Source organism: Rhinatrema bivittatum, chromosome 3 (genome assembly GCF_901001135.1).
Source record: "Rhinatrema bivittatum chromosome 3, aRhiBiv1.1, whole genome shotgun sequence".
NCBI lineage: Eukaryota > Metazoa > Chordata > Amphibia > Gymnophiona > Rhinatrematidae > Rhinatrema > Rhinatrema bivittatum.
In genome coordinates this window covers 182,762,234-182,782,902 of record NC_042617.1, presented here as the reverse complement: position 1 = coordinate 182,782,902, position 20,669 = coordinate 182,762,234, and the positions used below count along the sequence as shown (strand labels likewise).

The 20,669-nt window shown below is 43.9% G+C and overlaps 1 protein-coding gene across 3 annotated transcripts in view; it reads right to left on the bottom strand.

Moving 5' to 3' along the window:
* RGS7 (regulator of G protein signaling 7) overlaps positions 1–18,996 on the bottom strand; it is an 883,903-nt gene extending 864,907 nt beyond the window's left edge. For all 3 annotated transcript variants that reach the window (XM_029594021.1, XM_029594023.1, XM_029594022.1), the window contains exon 1: positions 18,919–18,996. In XM_029594021.1, coding sequence (XP_029449881.1) covers positions 18,919–18,996 — 78 coding nt within the window. The remainder of the gene's footprint in view (positions 1–18,918) is intronic.
* Between the last annotated feature and the right edge of the window lie 1,673 nt (positions 18,997–20,669).

Sequence of the window (20,669 nt, the reverse complement as noted above, 5' to 3'; positions counted from 1 at the left end):
CAAATGCATCCAAAAGCTCTTAAACAGTAATTGAATGGTGGTCCACTGGGTAGCCTCCTCAAGCCCAACCCCATCCACAGAAATGATGAAAGATGCTGGGATTGCATTACAGGCACTGCAATCCCAGCAGGGTATCTGAAGGGATATCTGAAGATATCAGGTAGAAGGAAGGGTTGGAGTGGGGAAGGAGTGGGGAAGGAGGGAAAGAGAGAGAGCAAGGGACATTATCTTCAACTTTTTCTGAATTGAGGAGGGTGCTAGGAAAGGAGGCGAGGCCACTCAGTAGGACCCCTACACAGTTTTACTGGAGCCAGCAGGGGTCATTTTTTAAATATTGGTTGTGGTCAGGAAACTAGGTCACAAGGCCACATTCTGCTTGTTTTGGTTTTTTTTTTACTCTGTGAGGCCAAAATTCAAAAAAGTCTCCAATGGCTAACATAAGCAGCTAAAGTTAGCTGTATAAATTATCCTGGATATTCAGCAGGATTAACATCCCGCTGAATATCCATGAATAAACTTATCCAGGAACTATCCTGATAACTTTGCAACCTAACCAACTAGATTTGAACATCACTGTTTAGGCTGCGAGTTATCTGGGAATGTTCCCGGATAATTTAAACTTAATCGGCAATATTAAAAAATATATTTTAAAAAATAATCACCAGTCAAGCTCATATTTAAAAAGCAAAGAAAGAAGCTTGCACCAGGGCCTTGCAGTCCATCTGGCAATTTCCACTTCCCCTAAAAGATGTCCAAGTCTGCCCACCCCCCATCCCCCAACAGCAAAATAAGTTGCAGGCCTCTAGAATCTGATAAGCCTTCCAAACCCCACCTCAAAATGACAAAGTAAATAAACTTACAGCTGCCACTTTCTAACTTCCCCTCCTCCCACCCTACCTCTAACCGTGAAATTTGGCCCAGCGCTCCTGGCACGTCCCACACTGCTCTGAAGGCCCTGCTGGTTGCGCAAGCTATCAGCATAGCGGGCAAAGCAATGAATGTGGAGATACAGTTAAAGTTTTGCATTAACGGCAATGTTAATACAGATATGTTAGTTAACCGAAATTGTGGTAACCGCCCTAACTATTCATTAGCTGCTTAACATGTATTTTCATGCTGCATAGCTCACCAGAATAATTTTTGCATTAGATTGCATTAATATTAATGCAAACTAATGTAGCCTAATGCACTAAAGTGTGTTAAATAACATAAGCATCGATACTTGTTAACACATGCTTATTAATGCTTGTGGTAGCCTTACAACATTTTATTACATAGGCCCTTTATAGCTATAAAAGTAAGTTAGCATGAAACTACTTCTTACTATTTTAAAAGTTAGTCTTATGATTTAATGAATGCTATTGCAATCAAACTAGAAAACCCCTTATGATAAAAATTAAAAATAAGAAAAACAAGGTAGCAACTAGGGGCTCAATTCACCCCTAGAAATTTGGATCTCCACTTGGAGAATAAAGGCTGAATATTGGATTTTCCAAAATGTAAAAGATTATTAGGTTATTGCACCGGAGGTGGCCCCTTGGGCCAAGGTGGGGTTGACGCAACCCGTAGGTAGGGACCTACGGGTCCCCACCGTCGGCAGGTGGAGTGGGTTAATGAACAGAGGCCAACTGGAGCTTCACCAATACCAGCCCTCGTTCCCCGCGGGTTGAGCCTTTGGGTGCCGGGGCCGGCTGGACTTAGGTGGGCCTCTGATTGTCCTCGAAGAGGAGGTGGTGATCAGCCCAGAGACAGCAGAAGGGAGATGCCACAGTCCTACACTGGACGAGGTAGGGTCCTGGAGACTCGGGCGCCAAAGCCCGTGTAGGCAATCCGAGGAAAGGTGAAGTGCAGGAATGTAGAAGCAAGGAGTCAGGAACCAGGAACAGCGAGGAACAGGAACATGGGAGAGAGACGAATCTCTCAGGAGGCAACGAGTACTCAACCAGCGAGGAAACCTATTGCAAAGGCAAAGCTAGGGAGCGGAGCCCGGGCTTAAGTACCGGTGCTCGCTGATGTCATCATCTGGGGCCGCGGCTCGGTTTCTGCCGCGGGCCTTACTTAAACATTGGTGATGCGAGCATGCCTAGGGAGGGGCGCGGCGCCAAGTAGCAGCGTCTCTCCGCGGGCCACACAGAGAGGCCCGGCGTGAAGCAATGGAAGTGGTGGCTGGACCAGGAACACCAGGTACTGTAGCTGAGCTGGAGGCACCAGGGGAGGCCCGAGGACAGAGCTGGTGGCCTACCACAGCAAGAGACGAGGAACCAGGAGCTGGAGTTACTGCAGAAAGATGAGAGGGCCGTGCCGCGGATGGCACACGTAACATTAGGCCACTGTCCATGCAGTTTTGAGACATTTGTAAACATACTTTAAAGAACCTATAAAAAGATATTTAGAGAACACAGGCAATAGAGTCTACCTATAATCACCATTTTTTAGTGCTTCACTGCCTCTGGTCCTGCCCCAAAGAGTTTTGGACCCACCTATATATTCATCTTTTATTCATCTCGCCAAGCCCTTTACCACAAATAGCTTTACTCCTGCTCAGAACAAAAGTAAGTCTGGGCAGCCTCTTTTTTTGTCTATTTTTTCCAGTTTCCATTCTTTCCCATGGGAGAAAAAAACGTATTTTTTATATTCTTCCCATGAAAAGGATGGAGGATGAAAAGACTACAGAGAGAGTTAGAGCATGCAGAGACACATATTTAATGTTCAGAAGATTACTAGTTTGAGTGAAATTAAACTACACACTGCTTGTTCAGTGTGTTAGATTATGTATAGTCTGACACATTGAAGACATTAAGTCATTGTCTTTATGCAAACGAACTCCTACTTGTACAGAGCACTAGACTTATTCATATTAAACAAAAGAAAGGTGAAGAAATAAAAAAAAAATCATCTTTTGTAAATACAATGTGGAGTAGGTTATATAAGGTATGGAACATTTATATTCTCTCGTATTACACTGAATTTTTCTAACATGAGTGATCACGTTGAAGTAGTATGAACAGCCGTTGTTTGTTATATTAACCTGTGTTAAGAAATAGATATAACAAAGCTGGCAAACATTTATCTCCAGGAAATACCCAGCACCTAATGTTTACTTTCTTAATTGTTTCAAAAAAGATATCTAATTATTTGCTTCTAGCCAGTGTGAAGATTCAGGCTCTGAATACAGCACTCAGACTGACACATTCCCTTCACCTCTACAGCAAATTCAAGAACCACAAAGTGTGTCATGCCGCCTCATGCCTATCCTGAACTGTCCAGCATCCCTTTGCACAAACTGTTAACATCATCATATTCAAAGAAATAAAATACAGATAATTCTCTGGAGATCAAAGACCACAGCTTTATTCAAGACTCATAATATGAACATACTGAAGATAAAAAGAGTTTACTGTGCCCCTCCTCTACCGGTCTATCCCTATTTGCTCTGGTAATATGTCTGCTTCCTCCTAGCTAAATATTCCACCCCTAGGTCAACCTGACTACAAGCATACATTGGCTCAACACTGCCTCCATGCAGGACTCTCAGCTCAGCACGGAAAGGGGACCACAACAAGTGTAATTGTACCCTAGCATACCCAACTTTGCAGGGCATCTGAGCACCAACCTCTGTACCAGTCTGGATGATTCACCAGTGCTGCCCTGTCACAAATGGGTCCGGGACATCTGTACATAGTCAATCACAAGCCGTGGCAAACACAGCAATATATTCAAGATAAAATACAAACTGGCAATCAACTAAGGAGAGGGCAGTAGGGAGGGGAGCACTGAGTGGAAAAAGGAGAAGGGGCATGACTATTCTTCCTGCTTTATAGTTAGATCCTTACCCCATTTTCTTCTGAGCATCTCCATAGCTGTGAGCCAACCAACGGCCAAATCCAGGCTGCATGGTTCAAAATGAGGGAGAATGACCCCCTGCCTCCCCAATTACCTGAAGAACCATCTGGACCCACAGAGCCAGGAATCCATATTATCATGGGCAGCCCTAGACTCCAACCCAGCTGCCCTTCCATTAGAGGTTATTTACTGTTCACACTAGAGAACAGTGCACATTTAAGAAAAGTAAGTCCTGATTAAGTCCTGCTGTTCTGATTCTAGAAAAACAATTAAATTGCAGAAACTAGTACTATTGTAGGTAATATTGCAAGGATTTGTTTAGCCTTCCAAATAATATGTATACTTATAGATTACCTTCTGACTGTAGTACTGCAATTTATTTGATTATTTCCAACTCAGGATAACAATCTTGAGAATATTTTTATAGTGTCAGAGATCCTGCTTTGTTAAAGAATTAATATCTTTCCCTAATGTAACAATGCCTATGGTGATGCTAAGAAATATGTACAATGAAAGAAAATTAGTAGACTCAGGACTGTTAATGGATATAATTTTATGGAATGCATTTCCAGAAGCCTAATACTTTTTCAATGGCATGGTAATAAACCAAGAAATTATAGTCCCAAAGGAATATCAAAATTTCATATTATCTAGCTAAATCAAGGGTCATCTCTTCATCAAATGAGGATATTGTAATGTTAAGCAGAAGAAAAATGAAATGACGATCCAAGGTCACAATCAATGAGAACACCATTAATTGCTCAGAAAAAGGTAGTCTTGGTGACATGAGAGGAACTAAAACCTGAATTAAATTACTTAGAGAGAAGATTAGCTAGCAAATTAACCAGGAATCTGTTAGTACTTCCCAAGATATTGGAGTAATAAGTACACTTAAAACAGAGCAATAACTTAATAGTCATCTAGGCAACGAAGAATATTTATTAAATGAGGGAAGTATCCATTTGACTTGTCATTACAAAACAAGCATTTCCATGCACCAAATTAAATCAGGAAATACAGTACAAACATCCAATACTGAATATAGGATGTGAACTACAATATATGCATCTAGCATTTAGCTGGACTTTTTTCAGCATCTATTTCAATTGTACATGGTGTAAAAAGCAGCAACAGAAAAGACTTGCTCCTACTCTTTTATTCAAAAACTCAAACTGTTCTTGTATAGATCATTATCATTCTTGAGGTAATGGTCACAATTTATACCTGAAAAAGGTAAACAAGGCTCTCAAGATACTGCATTTCCGCATGGAAACTATACGCTCAGTTATTGCGGCTGTCCGCAAAGGCGAGTTCCTAGCAGTCCTGGATCTGATGGAAGCCTACTTGCATATACCCATCCACGAGGATCATCAGAAATGTCTTTGCTTCATGATCCTAGGCATGCATTTCCAGTTTTGCGGTCTGCCATTCAGTCTGGCCACAGCTCCTCGCACATTCACCAAAGTTGTGGTGGTGGTGGCAGCAGCCCTGAGGAGGCAAGGACTTCTCATTCATCCCTACTTGGATGACTGGCTTCTCAGGGTGAAGTCGAGGGACCTCTGCATAGAAGCAATCAGCAAGGTGGTCAGTCTCCTGGAATTGATCGGTTGGGTTGACAATCAATCCAAAAGCAACCTTATCCCATTTCAGATGATGGACTTCCTGGGAGCCCGGTTCAATACCGAGGTCGGAAAGGTATTTCTTCCACTGGACTGGACAACCAAATTGACGGAGCAAGTTCGGCATTTGTTGTCGCTCCTGCTCCCCAAAGCCTGGGACTATCTACAGGTCCTCGGATCCATGGCATCCACCTTGGAGATAGTCCCCTGGGCTTTTGCTCATATGAGACCATTACAACAAGCATTGCTTTCCCGATGGGACCCCAAGTCAGAGGAGTTTCAGTTCCCGCTACCACTCACCGATCCCGCCAGATCCAGTATTGGGTGGTGGCTTTGCCCGCACAACTTGACTCGTGGCATAGATCTCAAAGTCCCGAATTGGATAGTAGTGACCATGGATGCCAGTCTCTCCGGCTGGGGAGCAGTCTGTCAATCCCATTCAGTCCAAGGCCACTGGTCCGAGGAGGAGTCGAGCTGGTCGATCAATCACCTGGAGACCAGGGCAGTTCGGTTAGCTCTGCGACACTTCCTCCCCTTGTTACACAATCAGGCAGTCCGAGTTCTGTCCGATAATGCGACGATGGTGGCTTACGTCAACCATCAAGGTGGCACCAGGAGTCAAGCCGTAGCCAAAGAAGCAGAGCAACTCATGGTTTGGGCAGAAAAACATCTTGCTCTACTTGCAGTGTCTCACATTGCCAGAACAGACAATGTACAGGCATATTTCCTGAGTCGGAAGAGCATAGATCGCAGATGGGGATCACCCACATGGACTTGATGGTAACGTGAGACAATGCCAAGGCCCCTTGCTTCTTCAGCCGCAGAAGAGATCACGGCGCAAAGGGAGTCGATGCGTTAGTGCTTCCCTGGCCAACCACAGTTCTCCTGTATGTGTTCCTTCCCTGGCCTCTGGTGGGCAAGGTTATACGCAAGATATAAGTTCATCCAGGAAGCATGATCCTAGTCGCTCCAGCGTGGCCCCGACGTCATGGTTTGCGGATCTGGTCAATCTGGCGGTGGACGTGCCCCTGAGGCTCGGCCACCTTTCAAATCTGCTTCACCAAGGCCCTATATTTTTTGACCAGGCAGATCGCTTTTGTCTAGTGGCTTGGCTTTTGAAAGGAAAGATTAAGGAAGAAAGGGTTTTCGGAGGAAGTAATTGCTACTCTACTACAAGCCACCTCCAAGACCTCTTTATGGTCTCCCCCTGCGGCTGTAGGAGTTGCTCAGTTGGGTTGTCAATAATCCAAAAGCAACCTTACCCCATCTCAGATGATGGACTTCCTGGGGGCCTGCCATCGCTTGGTCGGAAAGTTCCCACTCCCCTGGATCTAAGCTCTTCCAACTCAGGAAATCTGGCTGTACGAGGACATGTAGATAGTCCCAGGCTTTGGGGAGTGGGAGCGACAACAAACGCCAAACTTGCTCCATCAATTTGATTATCTGGTCCGGTGGAAGAAATACCTTTCTGACCTCAGTATCAAACCGGGCCCCCAGGAAGTCCATCGTTTGAGATAGGATAAGGTTGTTTTTGGATTGACAACCCAAACGAGCGACTCCAGGAGACTGACCAACTTGCCGATTACTTCTATGCAGAGGTCCCTCGATTTTACCCCGATGAGCCTGTCATCCAAGTAGGGATGAATGAGAAGTCCTTGCCTCCTCAGGGCTGCTGCCACCACCACCATAACTCTGGTGAATGTGCGTGGAGCCGTGGGCAGACCGAACGGCAGAGCGTAAAACTGGAAATGCATGCCTAGGATCATGAAGCAAAGATATTTCTGATGATCCTCATGGATGGGTATATGCAGGTAGGCTTCCATCAGATCCAAGGATGCCAGGAACTCGCCTTTGCGGACAGCCGTGATAACCGAGCATAGAGTTTCTAAGTGGAAATACGGTATCTTGAGAGCCCTGTCTTCTTTCCTTCCCTTCTTCGATTCCCAGAACAATGCACCAATCTGCAATGTAAAAATTTACCAAGGATTCAAGGACAGCAGAGACAATGCACCTCCCACAATCAAGGACCTGCAATACATCCCAAGCTCTGGGGACACGCAACTGTGACAAACGATTAACCTGAGACTGTAGTCTGTGCACTCTCTCTTCCATCAGAAAGACTCTGCCTTGGCTTGTGTCGAAAAATGCTCCCAGATACTCCAGAGTTTGAGATAGGACTAGGTGGCTCTTGGCCAAATTCACCACTCAGCCTAACGACCGCAGAGTCCGAAGGACCGCTTGCACTGCTATACAACAACTGTTTTCTGACTTCGCCCGAATGAGCACATTGTCGAGATAAAGATGTACGAGCACTCCCTGCCGCAGCAACACCGTCGCTATGACCACCATGACTTTGGCGAAGGTACGAGGTGCCGTGGCCAGTCTGAACGGGAGCGCTTGAAATTGGAAGTGCTGCCAACAATCTTGAGAATATTTTTATAGTGTCAGAAATCCTGCTTTGTTAGAAAATTAATATCTTTCCCTAATGTAACAATGTCTATGGTGGTGCTAAAAAATATGTTCAATGAAAGAAAATTTGTAGACTCAAGACTGTTAATGGATATAATTTTATGAAATGCATTTCCAGAAGCCTAATACTTTTTCAATGGCATGGTAATAAACCAAGAAATTATAGTCCCAAGGGAATATCAAAAATGTCATATTATCTAGCTAAATCAAGGGTCATCTCTTCATCAAATGAGGATATTGTAATGTTAAGCAGAAGAAAAATGAGGTGACAATCCAAGGTTACAATCAATGAGAACACCATTAATTGCTCAGAAAAAAGGTAGTCTTGGTGACATGAGAGGAACTAAAACCTGAATTAAATTACTTAGGGAGAAGATTAGCTAGCAAATTAACCAGGAATTGTGATCAGTTAGTATTTCCCAAGATGTTGGCGTAATAAGTACACTTAAAACAGGGCAAAAACTTAATAGTTATCTAGGCAACGAAGAATATTTATTAAATGAGGGAAGCATCCATTTGACTTGTCACTACAAAACAAGCATGCCCATGCACCAAATTAAGGGCAGAATGATGAATCCCGCAAAAAAGGGGGCAGGGGGGAGGCAAAGGGGTGGCGGGCCTGTGAAAGGCCGCGGCCGTTCGCACCATGGCGGTGCGATTTCACCGGTGGCAATGCGGCCGGCTGCAGCCTTTCACATGAATAGCACCACCATAAAAGGTGGTGCTATTCGCTGCGCTACTGCCAGCGATAATGTTCCTCACATTATCACCGGCAGCGGTGCCACAGCCGATCCTTCCCCTCCCTGCCCCGACTCCTCCTCTCCTGATCAATTACTTCCTTTTCGCGTGCGATAAACCTTTAGAAAATAACCCCCTAAATCAGGAAATACAGTACAAACATCCAATACTGAATATAGGATGTGAACTACAATATATGCATCTAGCATTAAGCTGGACTCTTTTCAGCATCTATTTAAATTGTACATGGTATAAAAATCAGCAACAGAAAAGGCTTGCTCCTCCTCTTTTATTAAAAAACTCAAACTATTCTTGAATAGATCATTATCATTCTTGAGGTAATGATCACAATTTATATAGATCTGAAAAAAGCAAAGTTGTATACTATTTCCATGGATAAACTTTCAACAGTCATTAAAAGGTAATATAATACTGTGGGTGATTCAGCTTTCCATGCCTTTAAACACCACAGCCTCTCTTTCCTGGAGGCTGCATGGCTCATGCAACCCTGCAATTGTAATCTCATGTTACTGCAGATACAGACATTCTAATTTTAAAACTCTGAGTGCTCATAAATATGGTTTGAACTGTATATCATCAAAAAAGGGACTACTGACTTCCAAATCACTTTCTTCTTCCTTGCTATTTCACAGGGTCATTCTTTAAACTGCGATGTGCTGTTATCACAGCGGTACAATTTAAATCAGGGGAAGGGGAGGAGCATGGGTGGGGTTATGGCCCAGCAGCGCTGAAGCCAATAATGTTTTCCACATTATCACCAGGAGTACCACGGGAAATAACAACACCTTTTCCCGTGGCACTGTGGGGGTGAAAGCATGCGGCCGGTTGCATATTTTCGCCCCCTGCCCCCTTTTTTTCCCCATGGGCCATCATTCTGCTATATTTATAGCGAAATGATGAATCTGGGGTTTGCTTCATACCTCAGGCCATCCATTCCACAGACCAGTTGAGCCTGGGGAAGCTACAGAGCCTCCCTGGTGAGACAGCCATGGTTATTCCACAAAAGGTGACACCTAGTGGTGATTTAGTGACCATGATTGTAGGAGCATGGATCCCTAATATACAGGTCTATCCAGTACCGAGCGGTAGGAAGAGCTGCGTTAGTGCCTGCGGCACCCGCGGTTGCCGCACGCACAGTGCAGCGCACCTACCGCTCGATCCTGAACACTAATTTTATTTAAATGTAAACCGCGTCCGTGAAGCCTTAGGCCCGCGCAACCCATTTTACTGGATAGAGCGCCTATATCCTGGGTGCGCAACCCATTTTACTGGATAGAGCGCCTATATCCTGGGTGCGCGGGCCTAAGGCTTCATGCCACGCTGGTATCTGTCATTTCAAATGTCATTTGAAATGACAGATACCAGGAAGTCGGGTCCGATTGGATGCAAAAGTAAGTTGCTTCGCCGCTGTCATCTCTCTCCCCTCCTCCCGAAGCAGGGCGCGAAAAGCAGCCTTGCTCCGGGAGGAGGGGAGAGAGATGACAGTGGCGAAGCAACTTACTTTTGCATCCGATCGGACCCGACAGCGGCGAAGCCAAAAAAAAAGCGAAAAAAACAAAAAAAAACAAAAGGTAACCCTGACCTGACCTGACCTGACCCGGACCCGACCCGACTTACTTTTGCAGCCGTCCGGCCATCTGTAGAAGATATTGTTGCTCCCCTACCTCCCGGGAAGATGGCTGCCAGCATGGGGGAAAGCTGCCCCTGTGCATTCAATTGGCTGCTCAAGACGTGACGTCAAACGTCGTGACGTCACGTCTTGAGCAGCCAATTGAATGCACAAGAGCCGCTTTCCCCCGTGCTGGCAGCCATCTTCCCGGGAGGTAGGGGAGCAACGATATCTTCTACAGATGGCCGGACGGCTGCAAAAGTAAGTCGGGTCGGGTCACCTTTTGGTTTTTTCGCTTTTTTCTGGCTTCGCCACTGTCGGGTCCGATCGGATGCAAAAGTAAGTTGCTTCGCCGCTGTCATCTCTCCTCCCGGAGCAGGCTGCTTTTCGCGCCCTGCTCCGGGAGGAGGGAAGAGTGAAGCGGCGAAGCGACTTACTTTTTGCTTTTAAGTTTTTTTCGCTTTTTTTTTTTTTTTTTGCGCTTCGGGAGGAGGGGAGAGGACTAGGGCTGCCCCGGAGACCGGCACCCATGATCGCGGCCGGGGCAGGTGAGCGGGGGCTGGGGGAAAGCTTGCCACCTACCCTTACCCCTGCCTCTACCGCAGGGGTCAGGGTAGGTGGTAAGTTTGCAGGTTAAAAGCGCGACAAACGGCAGGGAAAACTAGCGATAGTCGGGGCGTGGGTTACGGGATGCTAGGGAATAGCTAATTCGCTCGTTTGCATGCAATATGCATGCCGCGTGCGGAAGGGGTTGCCCGGGGAATTTAGGACGCGGTAGGAATAGGTTAAGGGGGTTCGGGATCGCAGGAAGGGCTAACGCGGCCGGAAAGTGAGTAGAGAGCCGGTTAGGGACGGGGAAACCGCGGACGCACTTTACAGGATAGACCTGATAGTTTCCAGCTATACTTTCACTACAGTGACTGGATTAAAGTGCTCTGAGAAGGGACAATATAACAAGGGTAAAAAATACCCCTGTTAGTTGAGAATGAAGCTTCGTAGCACAAGTTCCCCACCCTGGTTCTAATCCAACTGGAAGCTCAAAGAAGTAGAGTTGGAAAAAAAAAAAAAAACTTTGCTTCTTTTCAGAGTACTATCTCCTAAAGATCCCAGAACATAGAACAACTCAGCTTGGCTTTGCATTTCTAAACATTTCAGAATCCCCATGAGGCACCACTTTGACAAGACAACAAATGCTGCCTACTGACCATATAAATATACACTAAAAAGCGAAGTAGAAAAGAAACAGACTTTCATTAGCAACACTTCTTTGATACTTAAATGCTGATGCTTCAGTTATTCTTAAATCTTCTAATTTAGTTTCTAATTGCTCAGCAGAAACAGAAATAAAAAGAAAATCTCATTAAAATTTCATATTTGCCTTGGGCTAATAGCAGGAAAATTTAAGGCTATTCCTAAGATACACGTGCATCAACTACACATATACATGCTACATTTCATTACATTATAATCAGGCTAACATCTACAATGAGTAATACTGCTGACTTTCTATTAAAAGAAAAATATTCCCTGTAGTATTATAACACTGAAAGACCTTTCCAGTGGTGGTATGAAAGTGATATAAAAACATGTATTTAATTTTTTCAGACATTTACTAAATCAGGTTACTTTAGAAACTACTTCAACACGAATATTTAAACTCAGGATTATTATTAAGCTAGCATCATATTTCATATATCTACAAAACTTAAATTGCAGGATTATTTTCAAGATATGCAGAAAGCTGTGAAATAAAGGACAATCAAACATTTCTTATTTCTTTTTATATAAATCTGTTTTTCTTGTCTTCAAATACTAAGAACAGTCAACATCCTGCTGTCCTTGTCCATGTTACAAGGGCATTTCAAGGTCATATAGTTTCATCAAGCTAGTAATAAAAATAGCTTACTGCTTGGTTAGGTTTAAAGCTATAAAATGAAAGAATATTTTATATCAGAAGCATTTTTGCCAAAAATAATTATAAATATATTATTGAAATAAATAAATAGTTATGTAAAAACATAACCACCTGGTTTCAGTGGCCCTATTCAAATTTTGCACTGTGGTATATATTCTTCCCATAAAGGCAATTTGTATGCTGGAAAAGGTCAATTTAACAAGAGTTTTGACCGATTTAAGATCTCCTCTGTCCAACGTATATGTAATGGGAGCGTAAATTCTGAATTAAGCCCTTAATTACATTTTATGTAGATCTTATAGCAGAAGTGCTTGAATCACAGTAAAACAGGTTATTTGTTACCAATCATAATACATTATTAAGGGCCTGATTCATTAAGGCTTTTCTCCCATTTTTTGCCTTTGAAATAAGCACTAAATGTATTGACCAGAAAAGCCAGATTAAAACAAGCATTCTTTTCAATCACAACCCAGAGGCAATGAAGATAAAAAGGATTTGACCAAGCTCACACAAAGGTAAGTCATGAATTCATGACCAAGATTATAAGCCAAAACTCTAATGACTAGATCACACCTCCATCTATACCAGATAAAGACAATTATTTTAAATGGATAAATGATATACAAAAGAGCTGATAGAAAAGCACAGTATAAAACACAGTACAGGTGCAGGTATGAATTCACATCAGTGCTGACAATTTAGAAGAATGCTAGTGAAACCTGAGAAATCAAAGGTCCTTTTGTAGACATTAAGGAGACAACAGGATTGCTTGAAATAGTAGGAGTCCTTGAAAATTTGTAACACAGTTCAAAATAGTATGGAATGGTGAACTCCATAAGAACAGAGAAACATTTATTTGTTTCTGTAGGCACTATCACCAAATGTTTTTAATGCCCTGAACTGTGCCTGCTTTTTGGAGTTTTGCCTTGCAATACTGTTCTTAGAAACATAGAAACACGATGGCAGAAAAACACTGCCATCGTGTCCATCTAGTCTGCCCATCCATCCAATTAATTTAGCATTATAATTCCCATCACTTCCTAGAGATCCCCTGAAATTATCCCATGTTTTCTTGAATTCAGATACTGTTTTTGTCTCCACACTTCCACTAGGAGGCTGTTTCATACGTCCACTACCCTCTCTGTAAAGAAATATTTCCTAAGATTACTCCTCATCTTTTGAGAGCCTCCTTTCCATTGAAAAAGACTCACCTCTTGCGCCAGTGGCGTAGCCACGGGTGGGCCTGGGTGGGCAGGTGCCCACCCAACTTAGACCCAGGCCCACCCAACTGGCACCGGAACTGCAAGGCTGTCACGGGATCCCATCCCCGCGACAGCGAACAAGAGAACCCACGCCTCGCGCGCCATCACGGCACACATGGGGAAGCGCTGCTGCGGCCGTATGGCCAACCGGTCTTCCTGTTCGGGGGGGGGAGCGGAAGCGCCGCGCGCAGCTTCCGCTTCCTCCCCCAATGCAGGAAGATCAGCTGCCTCTCCTGCTGCCACCCGTTCTCCTGCTATCTTCGGGCCAAACGGCCTGCCGAACTTCCTGTTTGGGGGTGGGGGAGCGGAAGCGCCGCGCACAGCTTCCGCTTTCTCCCCCAAAGCAGGAAGATCAGCTGCCTCTCCGGCTGCCACCGGCCTCCTGCTATCTTCGGGCGTCGGGCCGTATGGCCCGCCGATCTTCCTGCTTGGGGGGGGGAGGGAGGAAGCGGACGTTGTGCGCTGCGCTTCCGCTCCCCCCCCCCCCGACAGGAAGTTCGGCGGGCAGTACGGCCCGACGCCCGAAGATAGCAGGAGTCCGGTGGCAGCAGGAGAGGCAGCTGATCTTCCTGCTCTGGGGGAGAAAGCGGAAGCTGTGCACGTGCTTGAATGTGTATGTGTGGATGAGAATGGGAGTGTGTGTGGGTGAAAACTGGAGCCTGGGTGTGTATGTGGGTGAGAATGGAAGCTTGAATATGTGGGTGAATGGGAGCTTGAATGTGTGTATGTGTGGTTGAGAATGGGAGCCTGGGTTTGTGGGTGGGTGAGAATGGGAGCTTGAATGTGTGTATATATGGGTGAGAATGAGAGCCTGGGTTTGTGTGGCTGGGTGAGAATGGAAGCTTGAATATGTGGATAAGAATGGGTGCTTGAATGTGTGTATGTGTGGGTGAGAATAGGACCTTAAATGTGTATATGTATGGATGAGAATGGGAGCTTGAATATGTGTGGGTGAGACTGGGAGCATGGGTTTGTGGCTGAGAATGTGAGTCTGGGTTTATGTGTGTGGGTGAGAATGGGTGCCTGGATGTGCGTCTGTGTGTGCATAAGAATATAAGCCTGGGGAGGGGTGAGAAAGTGAGAACTTGTATGTGTGTCTGCAGAGAATGTGAGCTTGTGGGGGGGGGGGGGAGAGCATATGAGAGTGACAGCTTGAGTGTGTGAGAGGGAGTCTGTGAGAGAAAGTGTGTGTGTGTGTGAGTGTGTGGAAGGGAAGAAGACAGTAATAGAAGAAAGACACTGAAAAGGAATTAGGAAATGAGCTATAAGGGAAAAAATGGGAAAAAGAGACCAGGACCAACTGATTAGAAAAATACAAAGATCAGACAACAAAGGTAAAAATATATATCTATATTTTGAGATGTTAGCAATTTAAATATAAACAACACAACCACTCTCTCAAAATTTATGGACAGGTAGGAGCCGTGTATAAAATCGTAATAATAAGAAGGCTAAAGTACCACAAATCACCGTGAATTATGTTTGTATCATTAAGTAAACCTCATACTTAGGCGTAGATGTGAATGCTATGCTGCATAATTTGGCATTATTTATCAGTAAAAAAACAACTAGTAGACCTGCATGCCTACAGCCCACCCATGTTAACCTTGTGCCCACCCAAAAAAATCAATTCTGGCTACGCCACTGTCCTGCGCATAGAAACTTTTCAGATATTTGAATGTTTCTCTATCTCCTCTATCTCAGCTCTAGGGTATAAATGTTTAGAACTTTAAATCTATCCCGATATGTTTTACATCGGTCAATCTACAAAACCATATTGATCAGAGCCATTAATATAATTAGAATGCTGATTTCAACTTGTGCTTAAACAGACTGGTTAAGATGACAAGTAATTACTAATGTTATGCAAATTAGATGCACATTAATGGCTTAAGATATTTTAGTAAATAGATCTTTTAATAGTAGTTATAAGTTTTACTGGTATAGAATGACTACTGTGTTCGACAAAAGTGTGGTTTCATTTTCACTGGTTGTCAAATGATACATCTGTTAATTATATAGTTCTTAGTTATCCTGTATGAACGAAAGCCTCTGTACATACCTATATAGTTTTGATTGTGATATTAATGGTACAGGTCTTGTTATAATAACTGAGGATGAGTTTGAAAATTGAAATCTCGAATCATAACCTAATATTCACCCATAGTCCAGGTATTTTCTGTTGGGCGAGGTTTGATCAATTCTGATCTAAAAGAATGATCCAATTAAATTTGGATACCAATAACTAGCACCAGGTTGTAACAGTGACTTAACCTATTGTACCCTGATTTTAGTGAATTGGCTCTTCACCATATTTTTGTACCAATATAATAAGAACACACAAATTAAGACTGGAATTTTGGATTGTGATCTCAATGCATAATTTTCTGTCATATCTCTAACAAGAATAAATTATTACACTGTATAATGCACTAACATAATGGGACTGATGTACTAAAGGGTTTCCACCCATTTTGTGACTGTGAAATTTGCTTAGACCACATAATGCTATAATTATAATTTGTATATCAAAGTAGGGTTCCTAAATTGGACCCTGTTTCATTTAAAACCTTAGATGGGCATTATACCCTAAATCTCCTAGACTTGATTATGTATAACCAACAGCAGGAGGAAGACCCAGTGGGTTGGGTCTTTTGAACTGTAAAGGTAACCGAGTTCCAGTCTGTGAATTCAGGGAGAACCATTGCTGCAGTCATTCAGCCAGTGCTGTGCTAACTGCTGCGTCGAACTGTGTGCAGTCAAGTCCACAGAGAGATCTGCTGTAATCAAAAAGAAAGGAAACTGTAGTCATTTCTTGTTGGAGCTCTGCTGTGTGAAACCAGATTGAAAGCTGATCCACAGTGGAGCTGGAGCCAGTTGTTGGAAGAGGGAAACTATCTCTGTGCTCTCATCCAAGTTTGAATCGGTCAGGCTGAAGACTCTGAACATTGTGAAAGGTAGTGCTGTGACCAGTGATTTAGAACCTGCAAAATCCAACATGTGGGTGAAATTGCTTCCGACTCCAGATCAGTGGCAAAGCCTCATGTAGGCAGTGTATTCTTGATGAGCATTTAATGATTTGGATGTGGGAAGGGTGTAATGATTCCCATCCTACAGTATTCCAGTGTTAGCAATGAGAAGCCAATCAGAGGTCAGGGTGGCACTGGAGGTTGTTTTGGAAGGAAGGCGCTATTTTTCTTTTTGAGTAAAAATCATACTGTTCCTCTCTTTTGGACAGTATTCTTCCCAGTTGGAGAAGCAGGGTGACAGGCACTCGGGTTTTTTTATTATTATTCTTGTTGTGAACATCTTTTCTTTCTTATTGTTACTGTTGCAAGTACCTGCTTTGTTATCATTGTCTGATGTACACTGCTACCTCAGAAGAATCCAATAAAGGAAAATAAATGCTTGGAAACAGCACTTCAGAGTGGACAATACAGTTATTTTGGTAAACTCTAAGTGCATGAGGTGCTTTCTCCAGAGATCCTTTGATATGGTCTCTGGAGAAAGCACAAGATGTATATCAATGTGTTAGGCATTGAATCCAGCTTTAAGAGAAATACCACTATAATATGATTAGAACAATAAGTTAAATATTTTTGCACTAGAACAGATGTTCTAGAAAGCTCACCTTCTGCACTGCAACACTAGCTGTGAACACATAAAGCATTAAATAATTTAAAATTGACTGTACTGTGAATACAAAATGTATTTTGTCTCCATCTTCAAAGTATTTTCAATATATCATAATATTCTGATTGTGCAGCAAGGAGAATAAATAGCAATAACCTCCAGAATTTGGAAACTGTGGTAAAATTGTATTAACCAATAAGTTGTTTTCTAAGAATTTCACATGCATAATATCTCTGTCCATTAACCTTATACTTCTGTCTCATACATAAAGTTTCTACAAGCTAGCTCCAAACTCAGTATGATGTACATTTTCAATCTATTTTCTAAGTATGCAACTCTTTATACTATGCAAGACTTAATTATCCAATTATGCACTATTAATAGATTGTGCTCTATAAAGTGTCATTGTTGTTACAACAATGTCCTATTTTAAAAAGCATACAAATTTATAAGTGATGTAATTTGATATATTAAGTAGGCATTAAAGAGTGTTATGTCTTAAGTCCAAAATACTAGTGGTTCTAAGAATGTCCTTTTTGTGCTGGAGCAATGTTGTGATTTTAACTAGCAATGAAAGGTGAAATCAGAGGGCTCCAAAAGTTGCTTATGAAATCCATCTACTATACTGTACCAATGCATCTCAAGTAATAATGTACTTCTTTACTTCTGAAAGTGTTTAGAATAATTTAACACCTAAAAACACATTTAAAAAATAAACTTTAATGGGAAAGAGAACACTGCCCCCCTTAGTTCAAACATACTTTCCTATCACCAATTTCAAAAAATTTTCAGTTGCCTGCCTAAAGAAATTCCATTACAGGCGATCAGATGTTGTTAACTAATTTTTATTGAACTGATACCAGGTGTGTATTTCACTTATTATATTTTTATTTATTTATTTATTTATTTAGAGCTTTTCTATACAGGCATTCATGATACAATCATATCATGCCGGTTTACAGGTAACAGGGGGTGCAAAGCAAAATACATTTAACAAGTGAGCAAGAAAACAAAAAGTTACAATAAAACAGGGTTGCTGGAACTGGGAGAGGAAAGGAGACAGGAGTATACATCTTTACAGAAAAGATCTTTACGCACTAATTATTTACGGCTTCCTCTTATCGAAAAAATACAAAGATCTTGAAAATAAGGCTTGGTAATGGTGCTACAGTTAAATGTGAAAAAAGTACCTAAAATTTTGAACAAGGAAATGCTTAGGAGGCATTAGATTATCTTTCTTTTAATGGGCTATATTATATTGCACTGAACTGCACAGCAACAAACGTAGTCTAATGAAAAAGGCTCTAGAATCTACATATGAAATACTATACAGCAGTTACTAAGTAAAAAACAAGTAATTTAAATTGTGCAAAAGACAAAAAAAAAAACTATCGTTTTTTTAAAAAGCTATCATAAACCAAGTTGTTCAAGTCGACGCAAACAACTATACCCTATAAGTTTAAATTAACCATATCTACTACTTCTCTGTATGAAAGTTAACGCACACCGACCATAATAGTATGATTAAACTTTATACACCCAAGCAAACACAATTGTATTATATAGTACTCTGGCATTCCTTTATGCTTACTACTAAATGAAAAAAACACCCACTAACCAAAATACACATACAATTGGCACACCCATAGGTTGGGCCGGCTTGACCTCTAGAGGTACTTTTGAAAGTCCAGCAAAACAAGTTGGAAAAGCACAGGATGCCGGACGGCAAAGCCAGAACTGGAAGGATTAAGGGCAAAACTCAAAAAAATAAACAAGCAAGCGAGGACAAGAGAACCACGAAGCCCTTACCTTTCTGTAAACCAGCATGTTGGGGGATTCGTCCGCCACCCCGTTACTGCCTTGCCCGTAATTATTTCCTTGCGCCATTTCCCCCGCCCTGGTCTGTCTTTTCGGTATTAGATTTAGCAAAAACAAAACAAAACAAAAAACCAAAAACCCAACGACAGCAGCGCTGTAAAACAAAGGAGAAGAAAGCAAAGAGCAATCAGACAGGGCGCTTCAGTCGAGTCCCGGCTCCAGCGTCAGTGCCTGTCCTCGAGCTCCTTTTACCATAGTAACGGCCGCCAGGGCTCAGGAAAACTCAACTCCTCCTCACTGCACCTGTCATTTGGTGGCGCCGCCGCCCGGCCAGGGCGCAAATGCAACCCCAAGAGCCTTGCTTCAGCAGTTTACCCACACCAAATTGGCCTCTGCCACCACCGCTAGAAAGCGAGGCCCGGCGTCCTTCTCCCCATGCACATGCTATCGCCTGCCAGCAAAGTGCAGCTTCCTTCTGATCGCGTTTCAAGGAATTTGAGCAATCTTTAGCAAGCGCATGCTAAACAGTCATTGCCTTTTCCGAGACTAAAAGGTTAATATATATGGGAATCTCAATGGATGTGTGCTTTTACATATGCATCATATATATATATTTATTTATTTATTTTTCCCTTTGCAAATTTATAAGACAGCTAATCAGGCTTATCATTTATGTTCAACAGACCCGGGGGGGGGCGTGCATGCTCCCGCCGAAATAAATGAATGAACCGATCTCGCCCTCCCTAACGCGGTCGCCGGCACTTTGGCCGCCGGCGTCACTCCCCCACGCCGCGCACTGTCACACGAGTTGCTGCTGGCGGGGAGGACGGCAAGCAGCTGTGCCGTCCCCATCCCCGGCCAATTTTGGAACCGGTGGCGGGGTGGCAAACCCGAAGCCCACATCCTGCACCTGTGGCCAAAAAAAAAAAAAAAAGCCGCGCGTTACCGCCCCAAGATTAAATCCGTTCGTTCGGGGGTGGAAGAGCGACCCGCAGATGCTTACATTGGAGAGGAAGGCGGCGGCAGAGGCGTCCGCGCGACGGTTCTCTCTCAGGCAATGGCAATGTGCAGCCGCTGCCCGAGCTTGCCGTCAGCACCGAGGACAGCAGCAGCCCAGCCCGCCAACCGCAGGACTGCAGCGCCGCCGCTCCATCCTCCCGCCCTGCCGCTTTTTCGCATTCTGAAGTGAGGGAATGACTGGCGCTTATTATTATTATTATTATTATTATATATTTCTTTATTTTAAATCCCCCTCCGCCCCTCCCTTCCTCCCTCCTTGAGGTACCTGAGCCAAGGTCACGGCGGCGCCTCTCCCTGCCTCCCTGACGCGGGCTGTGGCGGCTCCCTGTCAGCCGGCGAGCGGAGGAATGGGAGTGCGATTCATCACAAATAACACGGCTCCTCCGCTCGCCCGCACCCCTCCTCCTTCCTGCTCCTCCTGTAGTTCCCGCCCTCCCCGACCGCCGCCGCTGCGGCTCCCTCCCGTCTCTCTCCGGTGCCTCGTGGCGTGGAAGCGCGCGCCTTCCCCTTCCCCGCCGCGCGCCAGCCCCGCAGCTCTCTCGTTCTCAATCTCGCCGCGGCGCGCGCCCGCCGCGCTCTCTCGGGCGCGACAGGTGCAGAAGCAAAGCTACTGAGGGCGTCCGGTCCACCGGCGCAGGGGAGCGGCTTGCTGCAGCCTCTTGCTGTTTGTTGCTCGTGCTGCTGCTGCTGCTGCTGCTGCTGCCTGGCATGATGCGGCTCCT